At 37.7% G+C, this 25,687-nt stretch overlaps 2 protein-coding genes across 2 annotated transcripts in view; both read right to left on the bottom strand.

Moving 5' to 3' along the window:
* Window positions 1-3,723: 3,723 nt before the first annotated feature.
* Window positions 3,724-20,882, bottom strand: GFRAL (GDNF family receptor alpha like). Its single transcript, XM_067462964.1, has 8 exons — window positions 20,855-20,882; window positions 15,956-16,096; window positions 12,281-12,430; window positions 9,503-9,547; window positions 7,810-7,860; window positions 6,181-6,511; window positions 4,578-4,828; window positions 3,724-3,794 (listed from the first exon to the last, which is right to left on the bottom strand). Exons 1-8 carry the CDS (start codon window positions 20,880-20,882, stop codon window positions 3,724-3,726), a joined length of 1,068 nt encoding a protein of 355 aa, XP_067319065.1.
* Window positions 20,883-23,898: 3,016 nt separating this feature from the next.
* HCRTR2 (hypocretin receptor 2) overlaps window positions 23,899-25,687 on the bottom strand; it is a 37,737-nt gene continuing 35,948 nt past the window's right edge. Inside the window, exon 7 of the mRNA XM_060755038.2 lies at window positions 23,899-24,340. Within this exon, the coding sequence (XP_060611021.2) occupies window positions 24,105-24,340 (236 nt within the window). The 3' untranslated portion in view covers window positions 23,899-24,104. The remainder of the gene's footprint in view (window positions 24,341-25,687) is intronic.

Here is a 25,687-nt window from a genome sequence, read left to right as displayed (position 1 = left end):
TGTTATGTGCCTTCAAGTCATTTCAAACCTCTGACAATCCTATCTTGAGGTTTTCTTGGGCTGATTGCGTGTTATTCATCCAAACTCAGCTAGAGGGTTTACAGAATTAAGTAGTGCATCATATCACCATCTACGTCATTGAAAAAGTGTTGAAGAATAGTGACCCCAGGATAGAACACAATTTGAAATAAATCCCTTGGTGAGGACTCATTTTCCAACCACTTATGGATACATCTGACATTATTCCCATCTATTTCACATTTAATTAGTTTGCTAATCAGAACATTATGGATGCCCATATCATCAGATGGTTTGCTGAAATACAGATAAATGGCATTCACAGCATTTCTACAAACTACTAAACTAACAATGTGATTGAAAACAGCTTTAAGGTTAGTTTGGCAGGATTTGTTTGTGACAAACCCATGCTGGCTTACACTGTTCACGACATTGCACTATTCACTTGCAGACAGATCCCACATAATCCACACCAATATTTTTATTTCTATCGCAATTAAGATGACTAATCTGTAGCCTCCTGGATCTCCTTTTTCCTGCTTAAAGAGAGGAATATTGTTTTTCCTTCTCCAGTATTCTTGTATTTCCTTCCTCTCTGCGTCAAGAAATATTCTTTATGGGTAGAGATCATTTTGAATACTGATGTAATGATTTTGATTAGTGTTGCAGCTATGAGGATAAAAAATTACAGTCAGGATGCAACTGGTTTGTTGGAAGATACTTCTCCAGTTCTTTGTTAATTCCTTGGCAATACAGGAGTTTATATCACAGCTATGAAAAATAAATGTCATCAGATTTATCTCTTAGTACAACATTTTAATTTTCCGCATATTCATTTTGCAAAATTTTCGGAGACCATCAGTGTCTGTGCCCTGTCTATTCCTTTTCTTACTGTCATACTCTATAACATTTTCCACAAATATACAAATCCCCATTTTATCATACCCAGTACGTTCTTTGTATACCTGAGGATTGACATGCTGAATGAATGTGACAGATTGCAGTCTTGTAAACAATAGAAGCTTATGTTTTAAGAATTCCCCTCTTACAAACAGATTTTTAATTTGATGGATCTTTTTATATTTTTTGATATCACTTAATTTGTTTTCTTCTTGGAAACTCAGATGCAACAAGAGTGGGCATAGTGGGGATAGCCCTGATGCTAATATTTGGCCATATGAGTTCCCGTTAACAGGGTGCCATATGAGAAGAACCTGTAAGAGCATTATTGACACAGTTTGTGCTCCATAGTTGTTTGAAGTATCATGCATTTATCAAATAAATGAGCCGGTAAAATAGTCTTTGCCTGATAAGCCATTATGTAAGCTCTGAAAACAAACAGATGTGTTGTATAACATCACTGTCAATATGCATGAAACATAAGTTACTTGGGCTAACTCTGAAGTTAAAATCAATGACCACCACTGTAAACTTTATAAAGTTTGGGTACCACCCAATCAGCATTAAATACTGCTCCCTCGGAAAAGCAAATAACCACCACCAAGTCTCAAAATAACTACTATCAAGTCTCATCATTTTTTACATTTTGCACTTGGGATAAATCCAGGCTTGGCCAACCAGCAACAGGGAGAGGGGAGAATTAACCTGGTTTTTAAAATCATGGTTCCTCTCTCAAACATTGCCCTCTCTTGATGGCTGAGATTTCCTTCATTGTGGAACCAAACAAAAGGATTAGTAGTTCATTGGTGATCATAGTTGTTATCTTCCCTTACACAAGCTCAACCCCTGCCCTAGTTTTTTATTTATTCACTTGAAGTATGCCATTGGCATCTCTTGAGGCTGATAGTCAGTCTAGGATGGAGAGATACAATCTGAAAATAAAATCATCACATCACACACAGTTACCCAGGGCTTTGTTGGACCAACAGAATTTGCTCTTTATAATCTTTTGGTACCAATGTTTCCAATTCAAAAATTTTGCGATCTTGTAGATCAGACTTGCACGACATGCAGCTGCCTTATTCTGTGAAGGGTAGGGGAACAAGAGAAGGGTAGGTCATACTGGTAGCCATGTGAGGAGTTGCACTAGATCAAGATCAAATCAAAGGGAGGGAAACAGGAATAGTCCAGTTTTAATATTGGCCCTTTACTACTGCCAAGTTGCACAGGTCTCATCTTGTGAAAATAATTAGGACATTAATCAAAGAGTAAATGACATATCGTCAGTATCTGGAATACATAATAAGCAATATGAGTCATTCAAAATTCTGCACTGTTGTATTCTCCAAGTCTTACAAAGTGAGATAAGGATAAATGTAAAAGACTATTATATTAACATAATTTTGCGGAAGGCATTGTAAAGAATAAAAAATAATATTTTGGTATAGGGATGGAATGAGAAAGAGTCTTTATTGACTCTTGTTCCATTAAGATCTGCCAGTAACTAAGTTGAGCCTTTCACATATGTATATAGTATTTAATGCATAGACAAGTTACTGTTTGTGGGTCTAAGCACCCCTTTGTTGTTTTATATAAATCTGCTGACATGGATTCCAAAAGCACGTCCAGAAGACCAACCACAAATGGACATATATTTCTTTTTGTATCTCTCTCTCTCTCTCTCTCTATCAGGCATGTAGTCAGGGGGGGCTTGGGGAGCTTCAGCCCCCCAAAAAATTCTCATGGTGGTCCACGAGAAGGCCTTACTGGTACATTATTTAAACTGTTATGTTTATTTATATCATGATCTGATCACCATGCTCAATATATCCCATATGTATGGGGGTATTGGGGTAATGATACAAAAGGTTTGCTAGGGTAGACACTCTTTCACTCAGACTCAGCCCCCCCCCCAAAAAAAAAACAAAATCCTGGCTATGGGCCTGCTCTCTCTCTCTCTATATATATATATATAGAGAGAGAGAGAGAGAGAGAGAATCATAGAGTTGGAAGAGACCTCGTGGGCCAACCCCCTGTCAAGAAGCAGAAAAATTACATTCAAAATCACATTCAAATCTCTCTCTCTCTCTCTCTCTCTCTCTCTCACACACACATGATTTTTTTTTATTCAATCAGCTTTATCCACATTTCATATTTCACATGTTATGTGTAACTAACCAGCTATATTTCTGGCTGTGTCACTCTCCAACTCAGACACAATCATGGCAGCTAAATCAACAAGCTTGCAAATTCTTTTATCTGTAAGCTGCAATACAATGCCAATTGGTCACAGTGTGCCTTGGTGCTTCTTCTGGCTGCTTCAGTCAGTTATTTATGCAGAAGATTCTTTACCACATGAAAAAGGCCATGTGTTTTCCGCCACCTGCACTTTAGCCACTGACCTAAACAACACACTGCCTACAGCTTTCTGGCTGCATTGAGGATTCAGGTAGACATGCTTGGATGTGACTGGATTTATGAACTTAATAATTTCCATGTCTCAGGCAGAGACAACAGCATTGGCAAGGCAATCAGCTATGTCTACAAGGCTTCCTAGGGAACCCTTTAAATTTGGCAGACTCCAGAAGCATTGGTTGGCCTCTTTTGGGAATTTATTTTATAGGGTTTGTGTAGCTTTTCATAGTGGGATGTCTTTAACAAAGGCCTGAATCTTGTTTTTAGTTGCAATGAGAGGCATCCTGAGTGAATGGGACACACATATATGTTCCTTTTCCACACTGTAGTTGGGATTCAGTCCCAAATTTCATCTCATTTTTAAAAGGCAAGCTTACCATAAATCCAAGACTATTCATCAGTTGAAGGAAGTAATTTTTCTTCTGATGAAGGAATGTCTGCCTTTCCACTTGATGTTTGAGCTTTAAATAGAAGAGCATTTAGAAAGAAGTCAACAAACAACAAACAAACAAAACCTGCAAATAAAATGCTCTTCTGCTTAGAATTTCAACCATATAGCTATATTTTTAAATTTAAAAATTACAAGTATTTCACATTTTAATCTAACTGAGGTCCTTCTACACTGCTATATAATCCAGATTATCAAATCAGATAATCCATCCTATTGTGTGAAAAGATGTAGCCCTAGTTTTCATGGCCTGCATTATTAAAGCAGACATTGAGAGAACTTACTTTAAAAGTATCTTATGTCTTGTGGGAAACCTTTTTTGACCCTCCAAATATATTGGACAGCTCAAAACAGTCCAAGTAGTAAGAGATTTTGGGGGCAGAAGCCTAAAATATGTGAAGAGCAAAATATTTCTCCCCCCTGCTTTAAGCCTTGAGATAAAATTTGTATTTAATGTTCACATGTGAACGGAAGGCTAAGGTTTCTCCTCCATGTCATTGCCCTTCAGTGTTTAAGAAAAAGACTTGGGAATATGTAGGGAATACAAAAATCCCCTATGGAGGTCTCACCCCTGCCTTAATCGGTTCCTGGAAAATATCTGAGGTACCTGAAATATCTGTAGAAAGGTGTAAAACTGAGCAGATGTCAATAGGTTTGTGTAAAGACCTATTGAAATCTGCTCAGTTTTACACCTTTCTAAAGGTATTTCAGATACCTGAGATATTTTCCAGGAACCATTTGCAGGTAGGGATTCAGAGCTCTGACAAGAACACAGGAAGTGAAGTCTTCAACTTACCAAAACTGCATTTGCTGTGGAATATATGATAGATCCATTTGCAAGCAGATTGATCCTCCTCTGAAGTGGAATCACAAGTACACTCAACTTGAAGGACGGAACCCAACAGGTTAATGAAAGCTGCTCTGCACTCATTGCTGTCAGAACAAATCAGATCATTTCCATCCAAAAATGGTGGACAAGCTTTTTCTTTAAGGCATGTTTGGGCATTGTTTTCTAAACAATTTGATGTAAAGTTCTCATATTTGGCCCTGTGGAAACATAAGGAAATATGTGGTAGGGTTGTTTTGGCTTTGGGGTTTTTTTTGTTTTGTTTTACTGTTTGTTTTCATTATGGAATGCCTGGAAAATAAAAACCACAGGTCAGGAAATAACAATACAAAAGATAAAACTCATAAAACTGCTCATTTCCTCTGAGACATACAATAACAAAGAAATCTGGAAGTATATTGTCTGGACGTCCACTAGCTAACACTAAGTGTAGTGCAGTTTCACATATCCAACCTTGGCTCATCCAAAGTTCTGTATTATCCATCGCAGTCTGCCTCCCACCCAGATCCACAGCTGTTTCAATAGTGATGTTTTGGTGCTAAATTAGGAAATACAGTAATTACTACATAACATCATGTTTTATAACCAATTGATTGAAAAACATGATGTTTTGGTGTTTAATTTGTATAATCATAATGTAATTTGATGTTTAATAGGCTTTTCCTTAATCCCTCTTTATTATCCAACATTTTTGCTTATCCAACGTTCTGCTGGCCCATTTATGTTGGATAAGCGAGACTCTACTGTATTTTGTTTATCATTCCCCAGACTGAATGGGAATAGCAATGGCAGTATGTCAATCGTCAAATCTCCAACCTATGGAATATTAAGATTTTTATTTTCATGAGATATCATAACTGTCTGCCTCACAAAATCACAAATCCCAGGATTATGTAGAATGAAGGCATACCTGTTAAAATAGTATCATGGTGCTATAATTATGTATGAAAGGGACAAAGGAGCAGCTCCTTCTTATTACTTATGACTACAGCAGATTCCTTTCCCCCATTTCAAATTATAAAGCTAGGTGATGTTGGAAATCAAATATGGCTCACTGACTAATTTCTGAAACTACAACTCTTCTGTATATAAAAAAACCCCTCCCATTTTCCCACAGCATCTGAAACCCTAAATATTCACGAACCCTGCATATCACCATCCTTTTAGATGAATCGTTCCTTCTTTCTGGTCTGTTCCCTGAAAACAACTAGTTGCTCAGAAAGTTCAGTCCTTTTATTGGTCTCTGTGTTTCTTCCCAAGCTGTACTTGTTGCTTGTCATGTTTTTGGTGGCAATATGCATGTGACTCCATTTTTTAAACCTAGACACATAGCTCATACACACTGATGTTAAAATTGTGATATCGGGAAAAGAGCAGTGACAGTAGTGCTAGCGGCAGCAGGGAAAAATATGTTAGCTTCCTCAAGCTTCTGGTAGAAATTCAAATCCCTCATTCTTTGAGACTTGCCTCTGATTTCAAAATGATAGTATCAGACAGTAAGACCCTTAGTCAATAATATGGATGTGCATGTGTGCAAACAGGCAGAACTTACCAACAGAAATTGTCTGCTTGGCAAGTTTGAATTATACTAAGACATGAAGGTGCTGGGACTACATGGACTGCACATGGTTTGCCATGGAGCACTTCTTTGGCTTGCTGGCAGTTTTCATCCGACTGAACGCAATCACAAAATGTGAACATCTGGGCAATGTTGAAAGGCATATTTTCATAGAAAAACTGCAGTGCTGCTTGGCATTGCTTCATGTTGCACTGTGTTCCAGTTGCTTGGCAAACTTGAAGATACAAAGCTAATTGTCTGTTACAGACTTCATCACTAACGCATTCCACATTTAGCTCAAAGCAGGACTGCCCATGTTTGTACTCTAAGGAGAAAATGAGGAGATTATAAAATTACAAGGGAATGAATGACTGAGATCCAACATAAAGCAGACAGAGATAACTTGATGTAAGATCAGTTCCATCCCCTCGATGGCTCCAGAAGCTGCCATTTTCTGGGATTCCTCCATCCTCTGCTCATTATTGCTGGGAAGGGAAAGGTACACAATTCAGATAATGAAAAGGCAGCTGGTCTCAGTTCAGAGGGGACAAAAAAACAAGGGTGCACTCCATCCGTTTTCCTCAGAGCCCAAAACAACTGCATTTTTATTATCCCACTTGACCAAACTCAGCTACTGATTTGTCTGCCTTTAAAACCTTTTCTCTGGAATCTGTTTTCATTTCAGCTTTAATGGCCCCAAACCATGTCATGTAAGGCCCTTTCCACACAGCTGTATAAAATCCACATTGAACTGGATTATATGGCAGTATGGACGCAGATAATCCAGTTCAAAGCAGATACTGTGGATTATCTTCCTTGATATTCTGGGTTATCTGGTTGTGTGAAAATTTCTAAGTGTTTAAAGTTAAATTGATCCAATAATACAATGATATACATTCACAAATGAAATTGGCATCCATAGCAGAGCAAATCTTCTTTGCCCCACAGGCATCTGAACATTGCACAGATGTGCTCTGGAGAATTGGTGATATATCAGGCACGAGAACTTGTATTCATTTGGCTCTCTTGAATTCATTTGTTCTTATCAACATAGTTCTGAGTGCAGTGCATCCTTGGTGTATACTGGGGTTTGATTCCAGTACCTCCTGTTGATACCAAAATCCATGGATACTCAAGTCCCATTTTATACAATGGCATACTAAAATGCCATCCTTTATTGATTAGACAATCCCTCGTTGTCTGAGTATGATCATCTTCCAAGTTCTTGGAAGATGCCTGTGCGTGAGTTGTTGTTTTTTTTAATGTGTGGAGGTCGGTGCGCAGCTGATCAACACACAGTCTTCACAGAGTGAGGGTCCCAACTAGAGTGAGTGAGTGAGTGAGTGGGCCATCATTTTTATAATGAGGTGAACAACTCAAACAAGTTCTCAGGATACCTGAAGATCTGTGCAATGCTGGAAGGTTACAGCAGGATATGCCTACAAATCAGCACTGGTCTGAATTAAGATAGTACTGTGCTTGGAAATGATCTGATAGACAGGAGTGTTGCACATTTCTGCACCTTTCAGTGAGCTTGCAATGCTTAACAGTACATGATGCTAGACTTTATTATTCACAGTATAGTTGAGTTAGAAATCCATGCAAATGCCTTAATGTCTTTACCATAGTTTGAAAGGGCTGATGTCTCCCACTGTGATTGTATTTTCATTCGATCTGCAAAAGAAGAGATACTGTACATATACATGCAATAATGAAGAAAGAGGAAGAGGGGAGAAGAATGATCAATCCCAGTAACACTTTAAAAAGTACTAACACGGCATCATTAAATTTATTGGCAATAGTGATTATTATTGATTATGATTATGATGATGATGATGATTATTATTATTATTATTATTATTATTATTTCTATCCCACCTTTCTCCCATTGCAGACTCAAGACTGCTTACAATAAATTGATACAATCCAATACCATGTGAAAATTTAAAACTATTATCACTTTTCAGCCTTTTGACTAAGATGAAGTGTTGTAAAAAATTAAAACAATTTTTTAAAATTAAATATTTTTGTCATAGATACAAGTTAAAATAAATTTAAGGTACAATAAAAATAATTATACAATTAAAATTAGATTAAAACTAAGTATCATACACAACTCTCATCCACAGCCTCCTTGGCAGTGTGCCCCTCGCCTCCCAGCAAATGGCTAATAACAAATAAATGTCTTAACTTGCTTGTGAAAGGCTAGCAGGGATGGGGCCACCCTGGTCTCTTTTGGGAAGGAGTTCCAAAGTTTGGAGAAGCCACCAAAAAGGCCCTCTCCCTTGTTCACACCAAACACGTCTGAGCAGGTGATTTATTTATTTGTCGTGTCAGTGCAACCAGTCAACTGTATTACATTTCTAACAGAATGAGCAGGTGATGGGACAGAGAGAAGGCCCTCCCAAGTTGATTGTAAATGTCTACCAGGTTCATAGAAAGAAACACAGTCCTTCAAATAACCTGAACACAAGCCACATAAAGAGTATTTTATCAAGGTGGAACTATGCATGCTATTTGAATTTCTTAGGTAGAGACATTCTTTTACAACCAGAGGTTTACAGAACAGGAGCAACATTGCTTGGTGTCAGCAGTCAACATGGATAATTGTTATAATCCATGGATGAGCAGACGATCATTAAGATTGTCAGCTTTCTAAAGGCATTACAACTTCTACTATATTCAGCTTGTTTACTGGACTTGTTTACTGGGCTGAATGTGCAGAGTGATGAAACATAGTGCATTTGAAAGCATAGAATACAGCCCCTCCATATATTTTGGGCTGCAATGCCCAACAGCCTTAGATATAGGGGAAATTGTTTTAAATTTCTATTGTATATATCATTCTTAAGAATTTTACCTGCATTGTCTGACAAGTCATACTACCAGCAGCTTTCTGGAAACCAGAGAAGTGGATGGACTGATGATTCAGCTGGACCCACTTAGATATGACTGGATTTATGGACTTAATTATTTCCATGTCTTAGGCAGAAACAACAGAATTGGCAAGGCAATCAGCTATGTCTACAAGACTTCCCAGGGAACCCTTTAAATTTGGCAGACTCCAGAGGCAGGCTATATCAGTATGTTGAAAATAATGTTGAAAAATATTTGGTTTCATTGGTTGGCCTCTTTTGGGGATTTGTTTTGTTGGATTCATGCAGCTTTTCATGGTGCAATGTCTTTGACAATGGCCTGTATCTTATTCTCTCATTGACTCAGTGGGCTCTACCTGATCAGTGAGTCTACTGTAATTGGGACTACCAACTTGATTCAGTCTTATAGCTTTCATCCCATTTGTAAAAGGCAAACTTACCATAAGATGAAAATGGTTCTCCACTTGCAGGAAATATTTTTCCATCTGATATTTGATCTTTAAATAAGAGACAATATAGAATAGAAAGAAGTCAATATTATTAAACATACAAACAAGATTTACTAATATAATATCTGAGTAGGGGTTCTTTTACTTAGGATTAATAATAATAATAATAATAATAATAATAATAATAATAATAATAATAATTTTATTTTTATACCCTACCACCATCTCCCCAATGGGACTCTGGGCAGCTTACAAGGGGACAAGCCCAAATACAGAAAAAAACCAACCACAAAAAAAATCAATCAAATAAAACAAAACACAGTAACAACATCATCATAAAACAGTCTTATGACTGGAATAAAGTTGACACTGAATTTGGGTACGAGTAAGTGCAGAGCCAATGGAAAGTGCAAGATTCAAATACCTATGGGATAGCAATATCCTTAGTGTCATAATAAGCCAAATAGCAGGATTTCAACCATAGCGGTATATTTCTTTTTTAAATTATTCCATTTTATGAACTAGCCTACAAATAAAGTATTATTATTATTGTTAGTCACAAGCGTTTCACATTTCAAACTGACTGATCCGATTTTGTTGAGCTATTTGTTCATTACAGATATCTCTATCTACTTTTTATAGTGTTTTAAAAATATTTACTTGTATTTCCAAAACTTCAGTTTTTTCAAGCTTGTTGAATCTTATATTTAGTTTGTGCATGGCAGTTTGGATTAAAAAGCGCTTGGGACTTGAGCTTAACATACAATATGAACATAAGGCAAAGTGAATTGAAAATTCACTCTCAGGCAATTTTTAAAACTGGTAGAATAGTGATCATCTCTCTGACACATTTCCTTGGCAACAAAGCAGCCATTTACATCTTTACAGGCCAGTGGGCCCTATTTTTTTGTGGTTTTGTCCTCTGTGAAAATTTTGGCATAGATGAGAAGGCTCTGGCTTTCCTGTTGAAAGATATTTGATAACAAAAAATAAATCTTTCTTCCCAGCCAAAATATACTTCCTTCCTGCTGTAATCTTTATCTGTCCCGACAATAACCAATATCTCAAGAACATTCTTGAGATGAATGGTGTACAATTTAATCCCAGAAGTTTTCATGTTAGCGGAGAAGTAATAGTTGCAGGTTTTAGTTTGCTGTTAATCAGAACCATCCATGGTGCTGGATTTATTAGCTTTCACAGCTAATCTAAAACTTAGATTACATTCATCATTCTATTTACATAGAATCTACCACATATCAAGGAAGACTGCAACATTTGCATAAGTTACAATGTGGAGCATAGGACCTTTCCTCCAATTCCACCTTTTCTACCATTCTGCACAGCTATTCATTTGCAGAAGTTGCCCCTCCCCCATCCAACACACAGTGGGTATGTGGAAGCAAAAGAATTTTAATTGTTATAATTATTTTGCAGGAGAGATTCATCAAGATCTCCTACAACTTCCTAACCTTCCACAGTTGCCTACCTCTAATTTATGATTTTAAGTTTTTGCATCCCAAGACTGATTCCAGTTTACTCAGGTTATATTTCCAATAGGAGGATCCCTTAGACCAGTGGTTCTCAACCTGGGGTCCCCAGATGTTTTTGGCCTACAACTCCCAGAAATCCCAGCCAGTTTACCAGCTGTTAGGATTTCTGGGAGTTGAATGCCAAAAACATCTGGGGACCCCAGGTTGAGAACCACTGCCTTAGACTTTAAGATAGCCAATAAACTTATTTCTTAACTTCCTTGAGAAATATTGGAAAAAATACATGAACATTCTCAAAAAATATTAAAATTAAAGTTCAACTTAAGACCATAATACTACTTACTAAACCTGACAGATTTCAAGTTAGACAAAAATAAAGATAAAATATACTTTTATTTAACTGCTGCAGCAAGAACTCTCCTAGTACAGAGATGGCGTTCTAAAGAAATCCCTCCAATCAATATATGGATTACCAAGCTAAGGGACTACATGGACATGGACTCTCTAACATTCTTGCTCCAGGACCAGACAGAGAAACACAAGACAGATTGATCACTGCTGAAACAACACCTTCAGGAACAGAAATTTAGCAATTTTGAATAAACAAAATAGCATCAATAAGAAGATTGACATTATTAAATAAGAGAAAAAGTTTTTAGAAAGGAGAACAAAATAGGTGAAGCTAGAAAATATTAAGAAGAAGAAGAAGAAGAAGAAGAAGAAGAAGAAGAAGAAGAAGAAGGGAAAATGGGAAAACAAAAATAATCTCCCTGTGGAATGGACCGGAAGATAAAACCCCCAACCTCAAACCCCTCCACACACACCCCAAATATCATACCCCTTTCTTTCTTTCTTTCTTTCTTTCTTTCTTTCTTTCTTTCTTTCTTTCTTTCTTTCTTTCTTTCTCTCCCTTCTTCCCCCCCTTTTCCCACCCTTTTCTTTCCTCAACACATTCAATCCCAAATCTTTTTAATGTATGAATATAATTTCTTTTGCAATAAAGATGATTTTTTTAAAAAAGATAGCCAATAAACTTAGTTCAGATATGATGACCCTGAAAAAAATCATGATCTCCTCCTATGATGAACTGAATGTGGCCATTTCTGAAGGTAAAAATCCCTTAGAATTCAGGATCAAGGGTTAGAATTCAATCCCTTAGAATTCAGAAGAGCTATGAAATGTTCATGAGCACATAGTTTCTAAAATAGTTTTTCTTTTGTCACAATGCCATCATTACCTTCAATTATTTTGTTTCATAGGAAAAAAAGCCGACTCTTACCTTCATGATTGGAGCATTCCTCGGTCTGGAATGTTTTGATGCTGCACTTATCCTCTGTGCACATGCACTCCTTAAATTCTGGGAACTGGTCAACCAAAAATTGAATGACTATATTACAACGGGTTGACTCTTTCACTGTGCAGATGTTGCCTGGATTAAAAAAAAAATCTATGAGTATCATCTTAATCAGAAAACAGAAAGAATGCAACCATAGCAAAATGATCCTCATCTATTCAGAAACTGCATTTAATCAGGCCATAGGACTGATTGCATATGTTTCTTTGGATGCATCTGATGAAGGAAACTCTCACCCAAGTTTGGTGGAAAAATATTTTTTCCAGTTCTCAAAATGAGGCAGGGGATTTTCAATGGTAGGCTCAAACAAAAAAGAAGAAAGACCCAAATACAAACTACTTTAGCCCAAAGCTCTTATAACTTTAGACATCTCAGCCTTTTAAAATAGGAAAGCCCTTATAAATATTGATATCCTAATTCTATTGTTATGAGGAACCCTAAGGGACCAGACTACTAGACTAAATCTCATCCTGAGATATGAAATCCCCCCAAACTTATCCAATCCATGGAAATTGATTTCCCTGGAAACTAGCTATAGTCAAGTCTAACACAATCTATGTGTGGTTTTCTAGGGCATTTTGCAAAGCTACAATCCCACTAAAACAATCCAGTTCTTGAACTGAATCCAGCTTTTGTCACACCTAGAATAATTGGTTTATTTGTCTTTTTTTTTTAATTTGGTGCCTCTAAATTGTTTTCAGGGCCTAGGAGTGAATGTCTTTCCCAGGGTCTCACAGTGGGTTTTCACGAATATCCACAAATTTAAGTCTGGTACTCAGAGTTGTAGCCCAACACACAAGCCACTACACAACACTGGTTCTTCACATGTAAAACATAGCTTTAGGAAATATATTTGCTTAATTTAGGAATAACTAACTTGGATCCCACTGAGAACAATAGATGTCTTCCAAGCATGACTAAGTCTGGATCTAGCTCCTTCGATTTAGAAAAATACAACTCTTGTTCTGACATAAAGGGGAAACATATGCACTATGATTTTTCCCCCCTCAATTGAACATGTTCTTTACCAAGTGTTTGCTTATAGTAGCAGCTGACAGGTTCCATATGTCAATAGATTGGGTGAATCCGTTCTGGGATTTGGTCCAATTTTTACTAATTAAGTTGGTGAACTTTACCACTCAAACAGTTCAGTAACTTGGAAAGGTCAGAAAGTGACTATTAGGTTTAAAGATAGAGATGAGGCCATGTTGGAGGGAATAGAAAAGTTGTGAGATGTTTTCAGGTTAAACACAAATAAAATTGCTTGCTCTTCATTGGTGAGTTTATACTACAGTATAACCTTTTGCTGTTCAATTGATGCCATTGCATGTTTTTGCAAGAATTCTATATAAAATTAATATAATTTTTGTTTTGTTTTTGACAGAAACCTGTGCTTTAGGGGCCTTTCCAGACAGGACCTATATCCCAGGATCTGATCCTAGGTTTTCTGCTTTAAACTGGATTATATGAGTCTGCACTGCCTGATAATCTGGGACAAGCAGAAAACCTGGGATCAGATCCTGGGATATACGGCCTGTCTGGAAGGTCCCTAGGTCAAGTTTCCTGGTACTCTGTCATTAAATAAATGATAAAGCTCAATCTACCTTTAGAGTCCATTAAAATAATTTAAATGATTAAAATTAAACCCTTCAATGGCCCCTGTAAAGTTCAAACTGAAACCCAGAAGGGATTACAAAAAAAGAGAGAAGGAGATGCTGGTGTGGAAACAATCAGCCACTGTGGTTTACTCATCAGCTTCCCACTACTCATGAATGAATCTAATTATAATCAAATTGATTAATAGCCAAGATAATTGTTTCCCCATAGCTGATCTAAAGAACAGGACATTTTGTTGTAGAACTTTAAAATGTATCTGCTCATCAAGATAAAAAAGGCACAATGGTTTTTGAAAGGGCCTGGTACTTATTTTTTTAAATATATATAGAAAAGAAGTAACAGGTTGCTTATTTAGTCTTATGTAACCTCTGCAAGTTTTTCAGAGATTGGGAAGGGGCTGGTTGGAACAGGGTGGAAGGTACTCAGAATTCGATTAACTGGATAAGAAGACTTTTGTGTTCTCTATGCCTGATGTGCTAAGTGGTACATGTTCATTTTACGAGTGTACTGTGAGATGTATTCACAGTGTTGATTCAGTTGCTCAGTTAAATTACCAGAAATTAATGTATGCTACAGCCAGATATTTTAAAAACATAATTGTTACCTTTTCTGCTGATTAGAAGAATAGTTGTCAAAGATTCACACAAAGCGAAAGTATCTGATTTTTTTTAAAAGTCTGAGCTATTTAAAATGTTTAGGGATATAATATTGCATTACCTTAAGACTGCCTATGTATCTTTGACTAAGAGCAAATATTTGACTTAGATCATGAGTTATATAATATGCCCCAAGAAGGTCTGGTTTGGTTTTATAATAGTTAATAACACTGTTATTGTGACATAGAGTTAACATGCACTTACAAAGAAATCTTTACAATAGATTTAGTGAGAAGTATGAAGAGCTACTTAGATAAGATATAGTTTCTCCCACCTTGGACTTTCCACAGATATATAGAGCTCCCTTGCTTCGTTTTCAATATACTTCACAACCTCTGAGGATGCCTGCCATATTATTATTATTATTATTTGGGGTTCTTGTACCCTGCCCTTCTCACCCCGTAGGGGACCCAGGGCGGCTTACAACAGCAAAGGCATGCTTAGATGCCTGCCACACAAAACAATCATCACAAAAGTACAACAATTCATAGTTACCACAATTCAAGCCATTATCCCAATAAAATCAATTAAAAATCAATAAAATCAATAAAATCAATACAAACCTAATTCTTCTTCCTACCCTGTCAGTGTACACTAACTCATAGATCTGTTTTTGATTCCACTTCGACAATCCTGCTGATCTTGCACGTCTGATTGTCTTATTTAATTGTCTTATTTAATTGCCTGGTTGCCCAAAGGCCTGGTTCCACAACCATGTCTTCACCCTCCTCCTGAAGGAGAGGAGGGATGATGATGCTCTGATTTCCCCCGGGAGTGAGTTCCACAGGTGAGGGGCCACCACTGAGAAGGCCCTGCTTCTCGTTCCCACCAGCCTCACTTGTGACAGTGGTGGGGTCGAGAGCAGGGCCTCCCCAGATGATCTCAAACTCCGAGGTGGGACGTAAAGGGAGATACATTCGGACAGATACACTGGACCGGAACCGTGCCATAGATGTGAGTGAAATGTCAGGAGAGAATGCTTCTGGAACATGGCCATGCAGCCCAGAAAACTCACAGCAACCCACAAAATGATGCACAAACCAGTGTTTGTGCATCATTTTGCACAACTGTATATGGAGGACTTAATTCTGTTCTTAGTACTGACTAAATTCCATTTATTCAATGGGATTTAGGTACATTCTGACTCACCATTCAACAATGGATTGAATGGATGCACTCTACTTGGAGCTAACCATAACCAACAGAATGCCAGCCCTACAAATCTGTAAGTGCATCAAAATATATACATACATACTGAGAAGCAGATCAGGCACAGAAAGGGCTGCCTTTGTTATCAGAGTGCCACACGTAGCCTTGCCATAGTTACCTGAAATGAAACAAGCTTCTTCAAGTAAATTCCAGGTACTTCCACATCCATCCTCTGCTGTCATACATTTCTCTCTCACATGTTGACACTTAGTGATTTGGGTCTCCAAAGTGGATGCAGTCGTGGAATCTAGTATCAGTGCTATCAAACAGAAAAGATCCATCATTTAGGTGAAATGTACTGTTATATGAAAGCTGACATGATATAATGATTTGAGTGATGGCAATCAGGGTTCAAATACATACTTGGCCACAGAAACCCACTGGATGACCTTGGGCAAGCCACACTCTTTCAGCCTCAGACAAAGGAAAGGACAAATTATGCCAACCCCCCCCCCCTGCAAAATAGGGTTATAGTACAGTCTCACTAAATCAAAAAGTATCTGAGGGTACACAATAATAAAGTTAAATAATAAGTTTAAAACTCTCAGCAATATGCCCTCATAATGCACCTTAATACTGACTTAGGATGGATTGTTGTTCCCTCATTTCTCTCTGAAAAATCATATCCAGTTATATTTTTTCCTGTTCACGTCAGTATATTTTCAATTTTAATTTATTACATTTGGCCTAGCCATTTTAAAACTGTTTATATGTCACTATTGATAGTTGTTTTGTGATGTGATTTATATGATTTGTATTTTATTGATTGTTTATTAATGTTGTGTTATTGATGTTGTTTGATGTATTTTGGGCTTGGCCTCATGTAAGCCGCATCGAGTCCCATGGGGAGATGGTAGCGGGGTATAAATAAAGTGTTGTTATTATTATTATTATTATTATTATTATTATTATTATTAAATTCCAGTGCAATTGGGTGACAGAAAGGGGAAATTTTCTGAAAATCAGATCGGAGCTATATCCATGTATGGAAACCTATGATACTGGAAGACTAATCAAAGATCTTGCAGGATGGCACTTCATTTATTCTGTTCAACAACTTCTCCCAATTTGTTTTCTCTAGATGTGCTAGGTTACAATTCTCACTATCCCCAGTCAGCAATTCAATTGAAGTTTCTAACTAGAAATCATAGTCTTTGATATCAGATCACAAATACCAGTATTATAGGTTTTTAAATTATTGTGTGTTATTGTCTGCCTGTGAGTTATATTAATTGTATTGTTTATTTTTGTTTATTGCTTGTTGTTTTATTGTTGCTTGTTGTTTTTTTATGTGTTGTTGGGCTTGGCCTCATGTAAGCTGCCCCGAGTCCCTTGGGGAGATGGTGGCAGGGTATAAATAAAGTATTATTATTATTATTATTATTATTATTATTATTATTATTATTAAATCATTATCCATGCTGGCTTAAGTTGTTGTGAATTATATTTTGAACATCCATGGATAAATATGCATGTGATGGCATGCCCAAGCATTTGGGAAAACTATATTGTCTGGCTTTACTCAGGGGCTATCTGATACTTTCTGTTAAGATTAAGACCTTTTAACACAGAGGCACTTTAGGCAAGGTGAAAAGATAACCAAATGAGTTTACTTAAAACCGGATGAATAAACGATTAACTCCATTTGGGACTATCATAAGATAACTTAAAACAATACATTACAAAATGAGATTTTGCTGGTTGTAATAATCTCTCTGGAAACTTCTGACTCTGATGCAAAGTGATGGATTACAACTTGTTGCTTTTAAATTGTCTTAATCTTCTTTCCCGTGAAGCTTAGGCTGGCAAAAGACTTCTGTTGTCCTTTGGACTGTTGGTATAATAATACTGCTAAATGCAGGTACTAAGAATGCCTGTTTTTGGATTGCTTGGCCTAGGATCACCAGACAATGGCCCAAGCCTCTACTGACTGTAGAGAAAGGAAGGGGTCCAGCAAGAAGGCTTTATACAAGGAAATGGAATAGACCAACTAAGACTGGACTGTGGGGGGATTTTAAGCTGCATCCAAAAGCTAATACAAAGGAAGGTCTCTACATGATTGGGAAGGCATATAAACATGGGGAACTAAAGAAGAGGAGAGGAGAAGGCAGAGCCAAGACTTCACAACACAGGATCCTATATAGGTTAAGGAAATCCTATTAAAGATAGTAGGGCACAAACATTGCTAACTTTGTGAGTCCAGGGGAAAACCCATGAGAATAAAGAATGACAGCTGACTGGAAAATTGCCATTGTCCATGAGTTTCATCAAAGCTGAAGCAACCACTTTGGACTATAGAGAGAGAGAGGGAGACGTATTTGACTTGTGAGCCATCTAATGAGGCTGGTCCTTTGCCTTGAGGAAATTTCCCCTAAATGGGCAATATCTAGACAATGTGTACCTCCCACTTCTATAATAAAACTGAACTGCCTGTTGGGTCTCCACCATAATTCTGGTCTTAAATGACAGACGCTTGCAGTCATAACCTACACTTAAATTATTTGCCTACTGAACCCATTTTCTTGATTTGATCTCACTAACATTTGTTTATTAAAACTATCAGAAATTTCCCTAAAATGCAGAAAAATAGTCTTCTGGGCTTCCCAGCAATCCATAGGGGAACCATGTGGCATTTATCAACTAATTTGCTCAGGCTGTTAAATATGAAGAGAAATAATTAAGAATGACAATAATATGCTTTTAAATAGATGACACAAGATCAGAATGCCATATTTTAATTTTCCCGTGGCTTCCTGTATACTTGCTAAACTGTCTTTCCTCTTCCTCTGTTTTAAGCTGAAGGGAAATGTCAATAGTATTAACAATAACTCTCCTTCTGGCCTTACATACACTTAGGCTTTTTACTCTGCAAACAAAAACCTGTTTGTTCAAACAAGACTGCTCACTTTTATATCTACATGATAGTTACTGTCCATATCATATTGACATGGGGCTCAACTGGCTTGGCACTCTTTGCAGACTGGAGTGAGTCAGTACACATGTTTAAATGCTATTGACATTAGCTACTTGTAGATCTTATTTCTGAAAAAGAGAGCAAGGGAGGAAGAAAAGCAAAACAGAAAGGGGATGTGATTACACGGAAACATCCTAGAGATAGCACTTGAGTGTGAAGCCAAATCTTGGTCATCAACATCTTGTTATTTCCACCATACCAGGAATCCATGGAGAATGTTCCAATCATAGATTGTTTCTAGGAACATGAAAGCCCTATGACTCATGAACCTGTAAGAGATTAGTAAGCTTTGTAGGGCTGTAGAAAGCCAAACAATAATTATATTTCCATTTCTTACCATGCAGGGATCATATTATTGGGGAGACTAGTGGGGTAGTATGGCTTGGAACATGAGAAGTTACTCTCCATGCTGGTTGGAGGAATCTGGTTACCTATCTATCTACCTATCTATCTATCTATTCCAAAAAAGATCAGCCAACAGACGATCAAGATGGTAAGTCACAACACAGTCAGATCAGTAATATGAACATTAATTCCAAATTAATTGTATGCTTAAAGCCAATACTACATTTATTTCAAAGGATGATCAACTTAAATTCAAGAAATCTCAAATGATTGCTGACATGATGGTGGACTGGATCATTTGGGGAGCAGCAGTCCAGAAAAGTAACTGTCCAAACTTTGGTTTAGAGATCTTTAAAATACCAGAATGATGAAATTGCTTTTCTTTTATTTGCTATGCTATTCAATCAAAAGACCAAAGAAGATAAGCCCTAAGCAAACTCATGCTCATATATGGAATGAGGCACTTAGTTGAATTAGACAGAGGGTGTATCAACACTGTAGAATAAATGCAATTTGGCACCAATTTAACTGCCATGGCCTAATATTATCAAATCAGAGGAGCTGTAGTTTGGTGAGGCACCTGTCCTCTTTGATTGCATTGTTTTGAACCACAGTAGTTAAAAGTCGTGTGAAGATGATGATGATAATAATAATAATAATAATAATAATAATAATGGTAATAATATTTCTTGCCCAACACAACATAGTGGGAAAAATGCACAGCAGATTCATAAACCAATAAGACCACTTAAAAACAGGATGAGTGCAATTCTAAATGCACATGAACATGGGTACAACCATTGCAAATATATACAAAACAAAATTCAACCTGAGTCTAATACAGGAAGTTGTCTTATCCTGGCTACCTCAAAGAGAAACTTGGCAATAGCCAAGGTCACATGGGGGAAATTGTCACCTAATAAAAACTTTACTTGGAATTGAGCAGAACTACCGGGTATGTAGAAATACATTAAACAATTTAAAATCCATAGTTAAAAAAATGACTGATTAAACCTGCTGGAAGAGCTAAGTTTTCAGTTGTCTCTTAAATTCCAACAGCTGATTTAACTGTCAAAACTCTTCTGGCGGGTCATGCCCACAGTCTTGGGGTGGCCAATGAAAATGTCACCATTGGGTGATGGTTGCCATTCAGGTTCTGGCTTTTTGGAGTAGCTGCTCCTTGGAGGACCTCAGTATCTGGGGCAGATTGTATGGCAGATTGTATGGCAGGAAGCAATCTTGTCGTGAATTATACAGAAGAAGGTGGGGCAGAATGTGAAAGAGAAGGTGATCCATTAACTCTCTGGACTGATTATTGTGCATTTGCCACGCTGTAAGGGTTTTTTTGGTAAACTTTTTTGTTTTGTAAATTGCATTTTTTCAATTATTTTTTAAAGTACAGAGTGTTTACATTTTCAATATCCATCCCATCCAACTCCAGCTCCAACAGCTAAAAAAGTGTTCTTCATCACCTTCCCTTTTTTTAAAAAAAAGTAACCATTCAAATAATTGATTGTGCTTGTCTGGGACAGGCCAATAGGACAAAGAAAAGTGAAGTCTGTCCTTTAGCCTGTCTCCAAAAAAGGAGATGGCAAACTAACCACTGTCCTAGCTCCATCCCAAGCCACTGAGGTTCTAGTTCAGCATGAACTCTACCCTTTGCAGACACAAATTTATTTCCAAGGAATCAAGACATACCTGTGGTTATCAAAATAACAAAATTCATCTTTTGAAGAAGTCCCAGCATTCTGTCTGAGTGCAGAAAACAGGATGAAGATGCAAGGAGCTCTTTCACTCTCTTCAGCGATTTCAGCACCAAGGTACACGGGAAAGCATTCTCAGCCAACAAATGCTTGTCCCTGGTTGAGCTTGGGCTGCTTCTTAACCATCTCAGAAAGGTAGTACAATATGTGAACATGCACGGTTAAGTGCATTTAATGGGTTCTGTGTACATCCTAATGCTTCCCTGAAACATTTTGTTCCAGAACATTAAAATCAGGTTCTTTAAAACAGTTGGATTAAGTAACTTTGTTCCTGCTTTATAAATCTGGAGATCAGGGTTTGAATTCCTGCTTGGCCAAGGAAACCCATTGGATGACCGGTGAAGCTTACAGTAAAAGCAACCAAAATGTAATTATGAAAAAAGTATTTGAAAAAAATCCCCTTAAACAAATGGCTTCTGCCATTAGCAAATCAAAAACAACAATGTAAGTAGAGAAAAAGGTACTGCATTAAAGTAGGGAGGTATTTTTAAAAAGCCACCCAGAAAAATGCCGGTGATCAAAAAAGGGGGAAAAGTTTATGAACAGCTCTTTGGCAGGGAAGATGGAGCAACAGTACATATCCTGCTCTGCCACCCCTGTGGCTGGAGTACAGCTTCTACGATGCCGAAGGATGAGAAAGCCTATATATGCCTCTATCTGTCTGTCTGTCTGTCTGTCTGTCCTATCTTTGTATAATTGGCATTGAATGTTTGCCATATATGTGTTCTGGGATCCACTCTGAGTCTCCTTTGGGGTGAGAAAGGCAGAATATATATATTGTAAATTAAATGAAATTAAATCTGAGGGAGGCTATAATACTTCATTACAAATGCAGCATGCAACACAATGTGCTTTTGCCAGAATAATCACTCTTTTCCTCTTCCACTAGTGCAGCCAGTCAACATTACATGGCCATGAGTATGCTCACTTTCTATTGACCTTTTAAAGCACTTTCCTTTAGTTTTCTCTCTCTGTGTGTGTATGTGTGTGTAAAGTTCCTGACCATGGACATGTTTCTGCAAATGCTGGTGTTTTTCCGTGCATGATCTTTCTCATATGTTTGCAGATGGTTTGGTTTTGCTACTAAAGGAACGATTCTTGAAGACTGAATTTTATCCTTAAGTGTCCCCACACTGAGGGTAGAAAATAAGCAATCCACAATGGGCACATGCTTGCAAAGGCTGTTATTGGAGATTGTAGTAGCCTTTTGGCATTTTGCATCTTTAAAAACTCTGTCTTTTATTCCTGGTTGAAGCAAAAAGCCTTTCATTGCCATAAAACAATGCCAAAAAATGGCAAATGGGGATCTTTAGAGGTGGAAATATACCCTTTAAACATAAAGCACACCACAAGAGAAGTGCAATTCTCCAAGTTTCCATGGAAGACCTTAAGGGCCTCTCAACCCGATATATTTGGTCCTCCCTGCCGTTGTTGTTGTTGTTGTTGTGTGCCTTCAATTCATTTCCCACTCATGATGACCCTAAATCAAAGGATTCCCTTGGCAAGATTAGTTTAGAATGGGGTTGCCTTTGTTTTTCTCTGAAGCTGAGAGAGTATAACTTGTTAAAGGTAATTTAGGGGTGTCCATGGCTCAGTGAGGATTCCAACCCTGGTTTCCAGAGTCATAGAATCACAGAAGGATAGAGTTGGAAAACATCACAATGCTCATACAGTCCATGTCTCCACTATACATAGGCATAGTTCAATGCTCACAACATGCTAACTCTCTCTATTCTACATGTTTAAAAAGGGATAAAAGAAAAACAAATGGTCCATGTTGGAAGAAGCAACCTTACAAGCCTCCACTACGTGTTTGTAAATGTGTATAATTGTTAACCCGTATTGTATGTACATTTTGGTTTATCAGTTTGACAGTACCTCTTTGGTGTGGGAGGGGCTTCAGACACATGACTCCATTTTTGTTATATAATCTGCTGAACACCTCATTGGAGGGCAATGTGTTTGCATCAGATCTCAGTGGAGGTGGATGCATGTTGCTGTTTGGACTTTAGTAGAGAAGTATGACGTATGGACTTTAGTGAGGACAACTATATTCTAAAGACTATGGATTATTGATAGAATGATACACAGAGAAGAAACTACATCTTATCTAACTAAACTCTAATAAGAAATGTGCCTGTATGGTGAATATATACAAGAAGTTTGTTAGTATACCTACGATGTTATTTTTAAAGAAGACTATTTTGTTTTTGTCTCTTGAGTGCATATTTTAACTAAGAGGTTCTAAGGGAGAGTAGATGGGCAACTGTATCTTCTACTTCATAGAAATAACCATCCTCTGCTAACCAAATATATTTTTGTAGCGGCATGTCTTTATCCTTGGCAGTTTAAAGACATGGTTCTTCAGTTTAACAGCTGAGTTACCTGTGTGCCATGGCAAATGGGGATCTTTAGTGGTGGAAATAAATCCTTTAAACACAGAGCACACCACAAGAGAAGTGCAATTCTCCAAGTTTCCATGGAAGACCTTAAGGGCCTCTCAACCCGATATATTTGGTCTTATGAATGCTTATGAATATCAGTTGTTCAAAGTGTTATATTCATGGAGATTCACATTTGCCAAATGGATGTGACATCATTTTTACCTTTGCAATAACGTTATGGTGCACTTATTTCCAATAGGTTATGGAATTCCCAATAGTCACAAAGTCCCACATTGGTTAACCCTGTTGTTTAGTTTCAGTTAGAGTAGGCCCATTGGATCAAAGCTTGAATGGTAAATTAACACATAGATAAATCTGATTGATCCCATGGTTCTACTCTAGTCAATAGGATCTACCCCAATGTATCATGCCACCATTACATTTCTATCTCAGTCACTGGCAATATTTCAAGACATGCAGTGCAATGTTAGGGAATGAACCCACACTCTATTAAGATGAACCAAACACATCAGAAAATCAAACCAAGGTTGATATTAAAAATAATTATTTAATAACTTTTCCAAACGATGTTTTTTTACAGTTGAAAAGCAAAAGACATGAAAACCACACACTCTTTTAAACAAAGCTGTGGTTTCTCTAAGAAAACGAAGCTGATGTTTTCATGTGGTTTTCAATCAGTTCACACAGTCTGGCATTTCATTTCTGTCTGCTGTGAATTGGTTCAAGTGGGATGCACAGATTCGGTTGGCAAAGCCGCTGATTAACCCAAAAAGAAGCAGGCTACCAGAGGTGAATAGGTGCTGTGCCATCAGGAGGTAGCATATTTATATTGCTCAGTGCAACGTGTTCTGAGATCTTTGTTGCGTGGTCGAAATGGCTGATCTGAGTGGTCAAGGATTTTCGGCTTTCGGTGCTTATCCGTCCTCTGGCTCGCTCATCGTGGTGGTAGTGGTGGTGGCGGCTGACACCAAAGCAGCAGCAAGAAAAGGCTGCTTTGAATTCTTCTCGGAACTTCCCTGTCAAGTCAAATATAAGAGGTTACACATTGTGATACAACAAACAATATACATAGAAAAGCATATCTAATTTTTTTTAAAGGCCATTGATATAATTTGAAGACAGTTGGGCAAGGCAAGGGGATGACCACTCAAATATATTTTCCAAGTTATTTATATGTTATTATTCCCCTTCTGTTTGAAATTGGTAAAGGTTTTCCCCTGACGTTAAGTCCAGTTGTGTCTGACTCTGGGGGTTGGTGCTCGTCTCCATTTTTAAGCCAAAGAGCTGGTGTTGTCCATAGACACCTCCAAGGTCATGTAGCCGGCATGACTGCATGCAGTGCCATTACCTTCCCACTGGAGCAATACCTATTGCTTTACTCACATTTGCATGTTTTCAAACTGCTAGGCTGGCAGAAGCTGGGGCTAACAGAGGGAGCTCACACCACTCCCCAGATTCGAACTTGCAACCTTTTGGCCAGCATGTTCAGCAGCTCAGCGCTTTAACCCACTGCTCCACTGGTTGAAATGAATGTGTCATATTTACGATTCCTAGGATATGAACAGCATCCCCTGTTCATATTCCAGAACTAGGGAATGTAAATTCTTGTGCAACACTTCCCATATTCAGTGGCTTTACTGGGAAAGCAATTCTGGGGGTTGTAATTCAAGAATGTGTAGTCCAAATGACTACCAGTTAAGGTAAAGATTTTCCCCTGACATTAAGTCCAATCGTGTCCAATTCTGGGGGTTGGTGCTCATCTCCATTTCTAAGCCAAAGAGCCGGTGTTGTCTGTAGACACCTCCAAGGTCATGTGGCCAGCATGACTGCATGGAGCTCCATTACCTTCCTACCAGAGTGGCACTCACATCTGCATCTACTCACATTTGCATGTTTTCAAACTGCTAGGTTAACAGAAACTAGGGCTGACTGCAGAAACTCACACCGCTCCCTGGATTCAAACCTACGACCTTTCAGTCATCAAGTTTAGCAGCTCAGTGGTTTAACCCACTGCAGCCCCGGGGATTACCAGTTACCCATTAGAAAATCATTGGAGGACTAGAAGTTGTATGTCTCTGCTATCTTTCACCCCATCTATACTGCCATATAATCCAGTTTCTGAATGCAGATTAATGCATCAAACTCATATAATCCAATTCAAAGCAGTTAATCTGCATTTTGAAACTGGATTATATGGCAGTGTAGATCCAGCTTTTTCCAAATTCCCCATTAGAAAATCACTAGGACGCTATCATAAGACTGTGGGTGAATTTTGACACCAGTACTGCATGCTCATGATCATAGCCAGTCTAGATTTCTTTCAAAAAGCCCTAATTCTTGAAAGATTTTAAAGGCAAAACATA

Source organism: Anolis sagrei, chromosome 1, assembly GCF_037176765.1.
Source record: "Anolis sagrei isolate rAnoSag1 chromosome 1, rAnoSag1.mat, whole genome shotgun sequence".
Lineage (NCBI taxonomy): Eukaryota > Metazoa > Chordata > Lepidosauria > Squamata > Dactyloidae > Anolis > Anolis sagrei.
Note: the sequence above shows the minus strand (reverse complement) of the source record. Positions and strands in the feature narration are given on the sequence as shown.